The sequence below is a fragment of the Colobus angolensis genome, unplaced genomic scaffold (assembly GCF_000951035.1).
Source record: "Colobus angolensis palliatus isolate OR3802 unplaced genomic scaffold, Cang.pa_1.0 Scaffold23, whole genome shotgun sequence".
In the NCBI taxonomy this organism is placed as follows: domain Eukaryota; kingdom Metazoa; phylum Chordata; class Mammalia; order Primates; family Cercopithecidae; genus Colobus; species Colobus angolensis.
In genome coordinates this window covers 21253136-21269455 of record NW_012115488.1, presented here as the reverse complement: position 1 = coordinate 21269455, position 16320 = coordinate 21253136, and the positions used below count along the sequence as shown (strand labels likewise).

The 16320-nt window shown below is 33.9% G+C and overlaps 1 protein-coding gene across 3 annotated transcripts in view; it reads left to right on the top strand.

The window, feature by feature from the left end:
• The window catches only part of SLCO6A1 (solute carrier organic anion transporter family, member 6A1), a 110713-nt gene that overhangs the window by 74075 nt on the left and 20318 nt on the right, over positions 1-16320 (top strand). For all 3 annotated transcript variants that reach the window (XM_011944311.1, XM_011944310.1, XM_011944309.1), the window contains one exon: positions 11376-11563. In XM_011944311.1, coding sequence (XP_011799701.1) covers positions 11376-11563 — 188 coding nt within the window. The remainder of the gene's footprint in view (positions 1-11375; positions 11564-16320) is intronic.

Below are 16320 nucleotides of genomic sequence, written 5' to 3'. Positions count from 1 at the left end.
TTAGTACATCCAGGAAAGTGAGAGAGTTAGTTAGAGTTTCACAGGGCAATAACATATGTGACTTGAATATATGTTATTTCTGTTTGTCCTTTGGCATTTATGTAAATTGAGACTATTTAAAAATTCCCTTGTGTGCTCATCTGTGGGGCCATTACCATCCCAATCCCTTATTTCTCTGGGCTTTCTGCCACCCTGCTAACACATTTTCTTCTTCTGTCATGGAGAACAGTTGACCACTCTACCACTTGTTGAGGTTAATTTTTTAATATCCCAAGTTGCATAAATAAGCTTTTAGCTAAATGATGGACTATCTACTCCAACTTTCACCTTTTAAATAGCATAGAAGTATGGATCCATTCTTTGAAAATTCTGTTTCTCTTCCCTTGCTCTGACTAGTCTTTGAGAATGGAAGAGAGCAGCAAAGAGGTGTGGTGCCTTTTCTGGCCTGCCCATGGCCACCCATGGACAAATCAGCATGCACTACCTCCCCTCTGAGGTCCATAAAAGCCCGGGGATCAGCCAGAGCAGGCAGAGGATGGAACAATGAAGGATTAACAGCTACAGAGAGGAGCTACCCTCTCTGCTTAGAGCTGCAGACATGGGGATGACCAGTTGCAGAGAGGAGCAACCCTCTTGAGGGACTCCTCTCTGCTGAGAGCTGAATACTGGACAGGATAACCTGCCTACAGAGAGGAGCTACCCACTGCAATTCTCCTCTGAGCTGTTGTAACACTCAATAAAGCTCCTCTCCTTGTTAACCTTCCACTTGTCTGCCTACCTCATTCTTCCTGGACACAGGATAAGAACTTATGCAAAGGCACATTAACCATGGAGATTTCTGGCCTCTAAAGCGACATCCCAAAGATCCCATAACACCACTTCCTCTCCTTCATTTTATTTTGCTATAAGTAAATTATTTTTAAATGCTCACTATGTCATCACAGTATACAGTAAAACTGTTTGACCTTGATGTTTTGATTCCATGGAATATTCAAGAGCTAAACATTCCATCAAGGATATAGTTCCAACCCCTGCTTCCTTTTTTTCTAGGGAATCTCTTTTAGAGATTTTATTTATTTAATGAAACTCTTCATAGTTTTTTTTTTATATTTCTCTAAGAAGTAATTAATTTATGAGGAATAATAGTGATAGAAATAATCCACAAAATAGTCACTCAAACTGTGTGATAACATTTGATACTTAATGAGAACTGAAAGAAGAATAAAATCAATATGTCAGAAATTGCCTAATAAGACAATTAGCCTTACTAGAAAAAAATGACTTTGATAGAAAACCTACAAAGTAAAAGCTGTTAGTAAAATGTGATATGGATGGAACTGATTAATGGATAGAATAAGCATCAATTTCAAATGGGAAAAGATCGATACCAATAAAAATAATCTTAACAAAATAAAAATTAAAATAAGATACACTATACAAAAAATGATCAAGTACCTATATGCTGTTAATGGAATCCCCTTTGAAAAATATTTTCTTAATGAAAATATGACAAGTGTGAAAAAATTCTGATTAAATATTCCTATTCAAAATATGATCAGGGCCAATATAAGTCGAAATTGGATGCTCTTCAATGAAGTTTATGCAAAAGTTTGTGAGAGAAGTAGTAGGAAATACTATACCTCTAACGATTTTTAGGTTTCTCTAGAAAAGTACAGCTGTAGTAAAACTGAAAATACGTATCTGCTGTTGATATTGATAATATTCCTGGGGAGGTTTTCCTCATTGAGAACCACATGTATTCTTCTTATCCGTGCTTCCAAAGATCTTCAAATTTCTTTATATAGATATTAAAGAAATTACGGGCTTTTTTTTTTGTAATCTCCGCAGGACTGATTCCTTTCAATAGCTGATACAGTTTTCATTATAAAATAGCAATATGGAATATTCTTCCAGAGGTTCAACAGAAACTTCATTCTATTTATCTCTGAAGAAGAAAGTAAATCACATCCAAAGGATTAAGGAATATAAGAAGCAAGGCTTCAGGTTCTCATTCAGCTTAAATATCATTGGAATATTTTAATTTTATTTACTGACCTCCTATCTTTGTGCTATTTTTAATATGTATTTTTATATGTTTTAAATGAAATATGCTATTATAATTTGGCTTTTATACAGTCAATATTGACTTATATTTACCCTTTTCCTTGCATTTCCATTGTTTCATATGGAATTATTTTTCTTCTGCCTGAAGAACCTTATTTCACCTTCATTTTCAACACTGTTTTCACTGGGTATGGAATTTTAGATTGGTAGTGATTCCCCGACTCCTCATTCCCCCCACCACCAACATTTTGACACCATATGTTGTCTTCTGTTTCTGGATGCTTTGGGATTTTCTCTTTGTTTTTGGTTATCAGAAGTTTTCCTTTGATGTATATAGATGTGGCTTTGATTATGTTTATTTTGCTTGGGTTTCACAGAGTATCTTGAGTCTGTGGATTCTTGTCTATCAGTTGAAAAATTCTTAGCTATTAACCTCTCTCTCTTTCCTGTATTTTTGGGAACTATGTATTAGTTTATTCTTGCTACATAATAAATTACAGTAGCCCTTGCATCCATAATTTAAATGACCTGCAATCAGCTGTGGTCTGAAAATATTAAAATATTTTGGGAGACACAGAAGAGAGAAAGAGAGAGAAAGAATCTTCACATAACTTTTATTACAGTATTGCTATAATTGTTCTATTTTATTAATAGTGTTAATATCTTACTGTGACTAATTTATAAATTAAACTTTATTATAGGTATGTATATATAGGAAAAAAAAGAGTAGATATAGGGTTCAGTTCTATTCATGGTTTCAGACATACAGGGATCTTGGAATGTATTTCCCATGGATAAGGGGGGATTATTGTACCACAGTTTTAGTGGATTTGAATAACACTCATTTATTAGCTCTCAATTCTAAGGTCAGCAATCCAGACATGCCATGCATGACTGGATTCTCTGCTCCAAGTCTCACAGGCTGAAATCAGGGTGATGGCTGAGTTGTGCTCCTTTCTGGAGGGCTTTGGAAAGAGTTCACTTGTAAGTTTCTTCAGGTTATTGACCAAATTTGGTTCCCTTGGGTTAAAAAAACAAGGCTCTAATTTTTTTGCTAGCTGTCTGTTGGAGGCCAGTATTAGCTTTCAGAGGCCACCCACATTCTTTCACAAATGACTCCCTCCATCTTCAGTGTTAGCAACAGAGAATCTCCCTTACATTGTATATTTTGTATCTCTGATTTCAAGAGGAGCTTAGTACATTTTAAGTCTCACCTAATTAGGTGAGATTTATCCAAGATAGTTTTTCTTTCTTAAACTATGCCATAGAATATAATTGGGTAAAACAGATTGATGCAGGCAGATGAGCTCCAAAATTGGGGCTTAGCCCGGGAAGGTTCTTGGCCTTGCCCAGGAAAGAATTCAAGGGCGTCATTCAAGGTCGGTATTACACAGAAACTTTTATTGAAGCACTGGTATACAGTAGCAGCAGAGAGGTACTACTCCTTCTGCAGTGGGGCTACCCAATAGGCAATGTGCTCACAGTAACAGCTCAGAGGCCGGTCTGCAGGTATATTTATATCCACTTTAATTACATGCTAATTAAGGGGTAGATTATACAGAAATTTCTAGGAAAAGGGTGGGGGGTAACTGGGATGTTGGGTCATTGCCATGGAAAGGGGTGGTAACTACTATTGTTGCCATGGCAATGGTAAACTGACATGGCACACTGGTGGACATGTCTTATGGACAGCTGCTTCACCCTGTCCCTGTTTTAGCTAGTCCTCAATTTAGTCCAATGTTTGAGCCCCCACCTATGGAGTTGAGTCATGCCTTTTGCTTCCTTATCAACTTACAGTCCTAGGGATTATGTAGGATATACACAACAGAGGGAGAGAATCTTGGGTGCTGTTTTGGAATTCTGCTTAACCCAGACTACAGATAGTCATTTCTACTTCTGTTCCATAATCTGTTGCCACTTTTTCTCTTTTCTATCCCCTTTCATCTGTTTATTTAAATATAGATATTTTCTGTTCATCTATCTTCCAGTTACTAATCCTCTATTCCACAGTGTCTGCTCTGCTGTTAAACCCATTTTCTGAGGTTCTAATTTCACTTGTATTTTTTAGTTCTAGTATTAATGCTTTTTTTTTTTTTAGAATACAAATCTCTGGTGAAATTCTACATAATTTAAGCTATGTTATTCATTTGTCTCCTGTACTTTCTGGAAAATATTAATCATAACTATTTTAACATTCTTACTATTAACTCCGCTATCTAGTTCACCTATGAATCTACTTATATTGTTTATTTTTCTCTCATTTTAAGTCAGTTTTTCATGTCACTTTGTGTGGTTTATAATGTGTTAAATTCTGAACACTTTGTATGAAAAATATGTAATATAGTTGTATAATTGTCTATTTCTTTTTTTTATTTTTGTGTTGTGTATTTATTAGTGTGTAGGTTCTGTTATATGCCTATGTATTAGTAATTGTCACATCTTTTTGATGAACTATCCATTTATTTTTCTAAAATTTTCCTTTTCATCTCTGATGATAATATTCTTTGTCTTGAAGTGTATTTTCCATGATATTAAATCATTATTATAGCATTATTTTGCTATTTTTATGTTGTATTTTATTTCTATTCTTTTGTTTTCCACCTATCTGTGTCTTTACATTTAGACTGTCTCCTGTAGCCAGCATAGAGTAAGTATGGGTTTACCTTTTCTCCAATTCTGTTATTCTGTCTTTTAATTGGAGTTCCAAAATTATTTACATTTAATAGAGTTATCAATATGGCTGAGTTTAGATCTACCTGCCCATTTTATTATTGGAATTGAATACACTTTGCTATTTCATTTTAGTATACCTTGATATCTTGTTTTGTTTTGTTTTTTTTTTTTGAGACGGAGTCTCGCTCTGTCACCCAGGGTGGAGTGCAGTGGCCGGATCTCGGCTCACTGCAAGCTCCGCCTCCCGGGTTCACGCCATTCTCCTGCCACAGCCTCCCGAGTAGTTGGGATGATATCTTGTTTTATCTCTTTGAATTGATTTTTAATTGATGGCTTTTAGATTATATAACATTTCACTGTCTATTTAGAATTAATATTATAGCACATAGTGTAATATAAAACTCACCATATAAGTATAAAACTCACCATATATGTACCTTTACTTCTCCCCAGTAACATTTATGTTGCAGTTTGTAACATGTCTTATAGCTATACATATGTTCAAATTTGTGATAGATAATATTATGACTTGTTTAAAAAAATCATACTTAAAATATCTTATGAAAATAATATAGCCTTATATTTACCCAGAAATTTAATATTCATCATTCATGAAGATGTGAGTTTCATTCAGCATCATCATTTGCCTTAAGTTTGAAGAACTTATTTTGGCATTTCTTGTAAAGAAGGTAGGCTGGTGACATCCTCTTAGTGTTCTTTTAACTTAAGATATCTTTGTCTTGCCTTCATTCCTGAAGTTTATTTTCACTAGACATTGAATTCTGGGGTGATCATTATTTTCTTTCAACACTGTAAATATGATGCTTCTCTGTCTTCCAGCACCCATGGTTTCTGATGATACATCTACAGTGATTCAAATAATTGATTTACTTGTATATAATATATATTGTTTTATCTAGCTATTTTCAGTATTTCTTTTTTTCTTAATTTTGCTTTTCATTAGTATGATGGTTTGGTTTTCTTTGAGTTTATCCTGTTTGGAATTCACTGAACTTCTTGAATCCATAAATTTATATTTTCACCAAATTTGAGTAGTTTTCAGCAATTTTTAATTTAAATGCCTTTTTCTACCCCAATATCTTTCTCTTCTCCTCCACAATTCAGCTGCTTTTCTTTCATTTAGAACTTCTATAGGTAGTTACTTTTTACATATTTTAACCAGAGTTTTTATTTGTAATCAATTGGAGGTATGAGACTTGGAGGACTTAAATCATGTCAGAAAACGGACTCTCACTAATTATTTTAAATGCTGTAAAATTGTATAACAAGTAATAATACAATAAATAATTTGGCTTTTAAATTAATGTTCCCGTGTTGGAGAATTCTGTGAGATACCTCCAGTGTATGGAGTTATGTGTATTTTCTTTTTATTTAGGTGACATTTTTCATATGTTTTGAATTAAAGTTGTGGCTGTTTTATCATTTCATCAAATGTAGAACTTACTTCTCTCTTTTTATCCTTGCTCTTTGGTTTAATTTCTGCAATGCCAGTTGAGTAGTTGCCTCTTTACTCTATAGGTAATAGAGCACAGGTATACATTCTCTAGCGTTCTCCCACAAAACTTGGATTTTTTTATGCTTCTATTAGTCTAACATTTTATACAAACATTGTGTATAGAAATCCATTATAGTAATACCAAGTTTATGAAAATAATATTTAACTCTAAAATTAAAACATAAATAAAAGCAACACAGAGATACTCCCTTCTCTTTTTAAATGTGATAAATTTAAAAATGTTGATAGTTCAAATTAACACATAATCTTATATGTTTCTGGTGTTATAAACTTTTAAAATACATTCTTCTTTTTTTTTTCTTTTTGAGACGGAGTCTCGCTTCATCACTCAGGCTGGAGGGCAGTGGCACAGCTGTGGTGCGATCTTGGCTCACTGCAAGCTCTGCCTCCCGGGTTCATGGCATTCTCCTGCCTCAGCCTCCCAAATAGCTGGGACTACAGGTGCCTGTCACCAGGCCCGGTTAATTTTTTGTATTGTTAGTAGAGATGGGGTTTCACCATGTTAGCCAGGCTGGTCTCGATCTCCTGACCTCGTGATCCACCTGCCCCGGTGTTGTAAAGTGTTGGGATTACAGGCGTGAGCCACAGTGTCCAGCCTAAATTACATTCTTAAGCAATTTGGGGATACATATCAAACAACATTTAAAATGCTGATGTTCTTAGATGCAGTATTTTCCATAGTGAGTCTCAATTCCAAGAAAATAAAATAGATATTGGACATCTAAGTAATATTTTAAAACTCAGAAGGAAATAAATTGGCAAGTTGTAGGAATGAATTTACGTAAATGGTGACATATGTACTTGAAAGAATAATATGAACCTTTCAGAGATGACTAGTCGAAAAATAAGAAAAATAAAAAGTAGAAAAATAATTAGAAAAAATAAGTAGAAAAATAGAAAAAATGTATATGTGTAATATAAAATTCAATTAAAAGTATTGATTATATACTGTACTTGTTAGGAAATTTGTCTTTTTGGTTCACTGTTATTTGTAGCATCTAGATTACTGCCTGTTTCTTTGCAGATGCTTAATAAATATTTGTCAGATAAATAATCATAAAATGCTACTTTAAATTTATATCTTTTTTGGGATACAGTAGTAGTTTTTCACTGTAAATAATTCAAATAATTTAGGCTGTGCTGTTAAATATGTCTCTTTTCTATCACAGGCCATTGATACTTTGTGCTCATATTCAGAGGCAACAAATTTTACTGTCTCTTTTTATGCATCATTATAGAAATACACATGTTAAAGCATATAGAGCCTTTTCTATACAAATGGGAGCATATCATACATATTATGCACTTTGTTCTTTGATTTAACATGATATCTTAGAAAATGAAAAAAATACTTTAAGATAATATCCATCATTGGGGACTTGACTATTTTTACTTTTTTCATTTTTCTTAAAAATGAAAATATCTTAAAAATATTTTCAGTGGTCATGAATTATTTTTATAATGAAAAATAATGAAGCTTAAGTTAGCACTGTACTTTCATTACCATTACTATGCTCTTGTAACTGTGTAGAGACTAATCACGTCCTCTCAGCTGAGACAATACATTTGGGTAAGAAAAATACTGCTGTTCAAGGCTCACAAGCTTTTATCCAAAATTATTGCATTCAAATATCTCAATTGTTGGATTTTAAAAAGAAATATAGTACATAATCATTGTATATCATATTCCACACTCAGCAGAGCAGCAACTGTAATCAAACATTAATATTTCTATACCAACAGTTGTGATATTCTCAGAGAGAGATATGAAAACATTAAATAACTTTACATTATTCTGGATCATATTTTTTCATCAAATAAGCTACAAAGAAAACTCTTTGTTTCAGAGTGCTCTCGACTTGAAAATTGTGTGTAGAGGACTTTGGGCCTATATTAGTAACTTAGAAACTAACATTATATAGTAATTAACAATGGCTTACAAGCCATTTGCAAAAGTTGATATTTTGTAAGTTTTTTTCATGGTGTTCCAATTTAAATGAAGAAAAAAACATTGAAATGTAATTGTCATTGTGACGGCATTAACAGGTGGGATCACTAAGAGGTGATTAGGCCATGAAGGCTTTGCCCTCATCAAGGGATTAATGTCATTATTGCAGGATCGGGTTTGTTATTGTGATTGTGAGTTGCTATAAAAACAGTTTGGTCCCTCCTATGCTCCTGTTCTCTTATCCTTTTGCTTTCTGCCATGAGATGATGCAGCACAAAGGCCCTCACTAGATGCCACTACCTTCATATTAGACTTGCCAGCCTTCAGAATTATGAGAAATAAATTACCCAGTTTGTGGCATTCTGTTACAGCAACACAAAGTGAGCTAAGACACTCATTAGTACTTTCAGACCATTTTCCCTTTACTTTTTCCCAATTCTCCATCATTGAAACTTACTTGAGCAGGCGTTACTTCTACTATCCTTTTTGTTACAGTCATTCTCAGACTCAAGGATTCTTCCTCCCATTCCTTGAGGATTTTAGGCCCTGGTTCACTGGCATTCTTTCTAATCTGGAAATTCATCTTTAGGCTCTTTCTAATTCTCTAACCCTATATTTCCTTGACATATTCTTTCCTGGTAATCTTGTTTGCACCCTACCTCATGCAATGTCCTTCAACGGTCATACCCTAGGCCTTTACAACAACTTTACTCCTTTCATGATCTCAGTTTCAGTTATTCTACTATTGATCTACAACTTCCTTTCTTTCAGCTCACTTTATCTAGTACATAGACTCCTTAGTTGTTCAGCCCTTTTAAGGCCCAATATCTTCTGATTCCATAATCTGTTCATGAACCCTTCTTTGCATTTTTTTATTTCTCCTTTTAGCCATCTTGTATGACTAAAAGATTGTATGGCCTACAACCATTTGTTATGCTAGATGTCTTTCGTCTGTCCTCCAGATTCATTTTTTACATTTTTCTACCCTCCCAGGAGATTGAATTATAGGATGAAAGTTCCTTTGCCCTCTGACTTTGGACTGGGTTAAGATGATAAGGAGTCCTAATAGGAAATTAGGGAGACAGGGGAAACAAGTGAAATCATGGTGTTTATTTTCTTGGTTCTTTCCCTGAGCTGTGGATGACTGACTGCCTCCCTTGACTAAAAGTCATACTTTCTCTTAGGAAGTCCTTCCCCATATGACCTTTTCTTTCTGGTGACCATTTTCACTCTAGAATCCTTCAGCAAATCCTTTCAAACCTATTTTCAAAGTAAACGCTGAAGTTGGCCATTTTCATTTTCTCTGATTACCACCCTGGCCTCCCAAGCACTATTGTCTTGTACTTTGTTTTATAGACTTTTAACTGTTTCATCTGCTTTTACCCTTGCCTACGTATTTCAAGAGTCTCAATATAGCAGTCACAATGATCTTTTAAAATATATCATTTATATATCCATCGAATGACTTCACTAAGAATAAAAACCAAAGTTCTTCACATTGCTTTTGCAATTGCCACCCAATAGCTGTATAATCCTCCCTTTTCCTACCAGCCTGATTTTATTTTCTCTTAGTCTCCTTCATGTTCATTCTGATCCAGCCTGTTCTGTTCTTGCTTTTCTTTCAACTTTTCAAGCAAGCTCTACCACAAAGCTTTTCAATTACTGTTACTTTTTTTTTTTTACTTAAAACATATTTCTTTTAGATAACCATGTGGTCCATTCACTTACCTTTTTCAGATCTCAGCTCAAATATCACTTCATCATTGAAACATTCTCTGATCATGTTAAGTATTGTCCTATAGCCACCCCAATATTCTGTGTACTTGTCCTTGTTTTATTATTTTCTCCATAACACTTATCATTAAATACTCAAGTTCCTTTTTTTTTTTTTAAATGTCCTGTCTCCCCAAATAGAAAGTTTCCTACATGGAACAGTGATTTCTATAGTATTGTTTACTGTGTTTTCCCAAAACCTAGAATGATGTTTGGCATATAGGCACTCAAAAAAATAGTTGGTGGAATGAAGGAATTGATATTTGGGTATTTTGGTATTTATATTATTTAACATATTTATTAACCTCTCAGCAACTTCACCCACCAAACTGACATAAATTTGTCTGAATTATAATTTTCTGAATCACCCAGATTCAAGTTATGTTTAATTTCTCTTATTTTTTCACTAGTAAAATCTAATTCAATATTTCTGCTAAATTTATTGTGCTATTCTTTTCTTCTTATTATTTTGTGGTTTAGAATATTTCCAATAAATTAATAAATTGCGAACTGGTCTCTGTGTCTCTAAATTCTGTTTAATTCTCCTTAAAAAATGTCACCAATTCATCTGCCTTAAATTATCCACCCCACAACTCCAAATTCTCATTGGCTTTCCTTTCAGGGCTACAGTATGAATTTCATTGGCTCTAGACACTTCTGCCTTTGTGCTCTCCTTTCTTCACTGAAAAATTAATAATGATAAAGAAATTATTTTATCTATATCACATTGATATGAAAAAAATACAATCCAAGCTGGATTCATCATTATATATTCATTTTATATAATTTATTATTATACTCATTTTTTCTTTGATTTTAAAATGCTTTAAAATTAAAATATTTTATGTGGCCCTGAATATGTTACAGATTCTAGGCATTGTGTCTGTTGTCCCAAATGGATAGCAGCCCTGTCATTATTACATACTAAATAAAGTCTTTTTAGTATGGTTTCAAAGCCTTTCACAATTGGGTAACTGTCCATATTTTAAATCTCAGCTGAAATTCCATTTTTTCATTACATTATTTTTAATTTCCCTCAATTTATATATCCAACAATTTCTTATGCATTTGAATATAAATATTTTGAGGAAAATTTCTTAAATTAACTGAACTTTTCCTAAGTAATTATAATTACACACACACACACACATACACCACCTTCCACACACACACACACAGATTCTTTGCCATGTAAAATACCTTGAATTTATCATTAATGTTTCATTTCTAAATAATACATAGCAGGCTTAATATAAAGACATTTTGAAATAAAACTAACGAGTCTCCCTGCAGTTATTGATTTAATTTTTATTTTATGATAAGAGCTTTTGTTTATGACTATTTTTCTGAAAGATTGTTTCCTGTCTTCAATACTCACAGGCATACTACAATTGTGCTTGCATTAAACAAGGATTAATAACTGTAGATCAAGAAGGTGATATCATTGATGCCAGACCTGGGAAATGTGATGCAAAGTGCTATAAATTACCTTTGTTCATTGTTTTTATCTTTTCTATGCTTATATATTCTGGTTTTTCTGGTGTACCAATCGTCTTGGCCATCATGTGGTATGTATATATTATTCATTTTTATTGTTTATTTAATATATAAGAAAAGTAATTTTGGAAAGATTTTAGAATATTGTAGCAAATAATTTCCTCTGTGTTGCATGGTAGCAAATGCAGAGGGAAAGTTGTTAAACTGTCACAATTCATGTGTATGATTATTTCTCTTTTAACTAGTTTATTTGCATAGAGTATGTAAAAATCACATTGTTTAACTTAATGTATTTACCTAATTTAACACACATAGAAACATTATAAATGTAGGAAAAAATATTAATTTTAACACAGATTTGATTATAATACTGACTCATTATAATTGGTTATAGGAATTTATTAACTATTTACATCCATATTGGTTAATTTGACTATAAGAAAACATGAGTGTCATCAACAAAAGAGCATAATAACTTTTAGAATTTCAGTGTGTAACTTTTATTATTATTCTAAACATAACCAACATTTATTATTTATGTGTTCTTCCTAAATATATGAAATCCATTTAATATTCATTTGTATCATAGTGCAGAATAATTTTTTGTTATTTTCAATTTCTTTTTTCAAGACGCTAACAAAAAACTTTAAGGCATGAACAGCCTGCATAGGCTGACCAGGAAACAAAGAGAGGAAAATGGTAATTTCTATCTCAGTTGATTTGGAAGTACTATAAGATCTATTCCAGAAAATGAATTATAAAGAAATGATTTCTCATAATACAAGCAGGCTGGAGGCAAGACCTTAGCAGGAAAAGTGAGCAGTGAAGTGAAAGTGAAGCCAAAAAATGTGTGAAATATCCTGGCAAAAAGTTTGCTATGACAGGATAGCATGATGATGAATGAGACGAAGAGATTTGAACTAGGTAAGGGCCCAACTCACATTAACATGACCTTCTTTGCCATGTTAACGTGAATGTTGTTATTCTATGTACACACCTGGGAACCACTGAAAACTGCAAACCTCAGGAGTGAAAGTGATCAGATGGCATTTTAGATAGAATGCTTTGAAAAGAGTGTGATAGAGCTGAGGGGAAAACCTGAAGAAAAAGGAAAGCACTTAGAATTTGGTAGTGGTGGCCAGGTGCGGTGGCTCATGCCTATAATCCCAGAACTTTGGGAGACTGTTGAGGATGGATCACTTGAGGTCAGGAATTAGAGACCAGCCTGACCAACACGGTGAAACCCCGTCTCTACTAAAAATACAAAAATTAGCCAGGTGTTGTGACGAGGGCCTGTAATCCCAGTTACTCAGAAGGCTAAGGCAGGAAAATCACTTGAACCTGGGGCTGAGGCTGCAATGAGCCAAGATCCATGCCACTGCACTCCAGACTGTGTGCCAGAGTGAGATTCCAAAAAAATAAATAAATAAATAAGAGGGTAAGGTTTATTAATTTGATATGCCTGGTACAAAATATGGAGAAATCTAGGATTATATCCAGACTTCTAGTTTGGAACTGAATGAATGATAATTCCATTAACTAAAATAGGAAATACAAGAAGAAAAGAAACCTCAGACTGAAGACGATCAGTACAATATTGAACATTTATGTGTTAATGTTCTTTGAAACATTCAGTGTTTCCAGCAGTGAGATGAAAGAGATGATAGTAATATTCTAGAAGTTTAGTTCTGAATCTCACTTCTCTCCATAACTAGACAGAGATAAACAGAATAAAACACACACACACACACACACACACACACACACACACACTATAGTTTCAGTACAATTATGACATAGACCAAAGAAATGATGAAGTTGAAATTGCATATAAGTGTTGCCAAAATTTAAGTAGGACTGGAAATCAGCTTGTAGATTCAGAAGATGTTATAAGGAACAGAAAATATAGAGAGGATCCAAGGACTGACAGATCACCTGTATCTCTAACATATATTTCTGCTCAGAAGGAGAGGGTTTGGTCTTGATATGGACTTTCTGGGAGCAGGACTTATGTAGATAAGTTGAGGAAGAATCTCTCAGGAAAGAATGAGAAGGAGACTTGAAAATTTCCCAGGAGGTCCAGACATGGCAGACCTCAAAAATAGCCAAGAAATAGCCCTTCTGCAAATGAATGCATATAACCTCTGAAAGCAAGAAATGTGAAGAGATTTTAGAAAGCCTGGGCTGACAGTAAAAGCTCTTTTGAGCTAGGACAGATTTGGAGAGGCAGAGAAGTGTTACTACACATAGGAGTCATATTTAAGTCTACTATATCAATAGAAGAGATAACCTATAGATTCAAAGCTTGGCCCATGCTCCACCCCTGGAAACTTCCTCAAGTTTAAGAAAATGTATCTCATTCAAAAATGAGTAAGTAGAACAGGAAAAGATTCTGTCTATGTACAAAATTACAAATAACTGCTACAAATGAAATGAAAATTATCAAACATTACTATAGACAATGAAAACTCACGGCGGGGCAGGGTGGGGGGAGAAGTTTCCATGAATCAGATAAAAATATAAATGTAACTACATATGAGTTTAAACTTTAAAAGTGAAATAATCATGGCCACAGAACAGAAGAAAATAACTAGATCCTCTCTGAAACTCGTGTTGCAACTTAATCCACATGGTAACAGTATTAAGAGAGTAGGCAATCTGACTGTTGTATTTGAGAGGTGAAACTTTTGGGAGGCAATTAGGATTAGATGAGGTCATGAGGATGAAGCATTCATGGCTCTGGAAGACGAGAAACAGAGACCTGAGCTAGCACACTCAGCCCCTTGGACATGGGATGTCCTGTACTGCCTCAGGGCCCTGCAGAGTACCCACCAGCCAGAAGGTATATATTGTGTTACATTTATATAAGATGTCACTATTGGAAGAAGTTGGGAGAAGATACACAGCATGCTTTGTACTATTTTTGCAATTTCCTGTGAGGCTATAACACTTTCAAAATAAAAGGAAACAACAAACCCCCCTCAACCCCCCACCCCCATACACACGCAAATATCACACAAAAGCAGTCTGACTAGAGCGAAGAGCAAAGATGTGTCTTGTGTGATTGAATAGGAAAGCCAACACCACCAGTATATCAATTCTCCTTAAGTTAATTTATAATTTTAACATGATAATGAAAATACCAGTAGAACTGTGGAACTACATAACCTGATTCTAAAGTTCTTATGGAAATATAGTAAGCAAGAGTAAGCTTGGGAATCTAAAACAGAGAAGCACAATAATTGATGCCCAGCCCCATAAGATAAAAGGCACCATAAAAGTCCCAATAATTAAAAAAAAGTAGTGACTTATAAGCAAATAGTAAGTATAGAAATAAACCCCAAGTCATGTGGGAATTTAATATGCAATGAAAGTGAAATCTTAAACAAGTGCAGCAAAGATGGACTGTTGAAAAATGGTTCTGGTGTAACTTGATATATTTTTTTTCCCCAAACTATTTCCATTTCGACCCATCTCCTAAAGCTTACAATTTAAATTACTGTCTTTCTTATACTTTTAGTGTTTCTTTATGCATATACAAATAACTATAAATGTATATCTCTATATCCTTTCATCACAGGAGGTAGCAAACTATGTTCACCATTCTCTATTTTGATTTTTAATGTAACAATATATTCTTAATATCTCTTTTCACATAAACATAGAGATCCTCTCTATTTATTTTTTACAGTTGCATAATATTGTGTTGCTCAGAAGTGCAATCATTTATTCAACCAGTCTCTTCCCTCACATTTAGTGTTTTCTCAGGTTTTTATTATCTGTTATCTATATGGTATTACATTATATACTACATATATGGTATTGTATGTAATATGATATAGATAACCTTACAGAAATAAATTTACCTATTTGCAGATAAACAGAGGATAGGAATATAAGCAAGCACATTTCTCCAGTGTGCCTTCTTTACATTGTTTTGCTTTCCAAAGCATGTAACGATATTACAAATTCAACAAAGTTTAATCTTTAAAAGTTCAATAAAAGTCAAAGCTAACCACATTAATTATTAAATTATTGTCAAATAAGTGATAATTAAAGCCACAGAAATGGGATAGCATTCAATGATTTGCAACAGGTCAGTACTCATATAGAGGACAACTAGAAGCGTGGGTTAAATAATAAAAGTCAAAAAGAGGCAAAGGACTAAAAGGATCAAAATTCCAGAGAGAGCAGAAGCTTGCAGAGGTGAACTGGACATCTAGAACTGCCCCTGAGGTACTTGCCAAATTCTTGGTGCAAGCTAGATGCTTGCAATCTGCACTAGGCCCAGGTTGGGGGTTACAAGTGGAAGACAAGCAAACTGGCAGAATTTTCCGTGATCACATGGGGCTAAGAATGACAAAATAATTTTTCTTCTTGAGAAATTTGCTGAAATCTGAAGCAGAGAAGGGCTTCAGTATAAACAGAGAAGAATCATGATTTATCTGTATCTTTCTATCAAGTGGCTCATTAAGAAAACTAGTTCTTCAACATTTTCCCTTCTGTCTTCATTATTTTAACATATTTATGTCTCCTTAATTGTGGTAGTCACTGTGGATTCAAACAAGAGAGTGGAGGAACACTAAGGAAAAAAGTGGAATAAAAGAGGAACACAAATGATCAGGTCTCTGCTCCTCTGATGGATGTTAGATGTAACAAGGTAGACAGAAAAAAAATGTAGTTTTACTAATAAACATTTAATTGTAATATTAAAATATACTCCAAACAAAATGTGGAAAGGCACAATGAGAAAATTACCTGATAGTCTAACTTATTCTGGGGATTCAGGGAGGGTGTTCCTGAAGAAATTGCATTTGAACCAAACCCT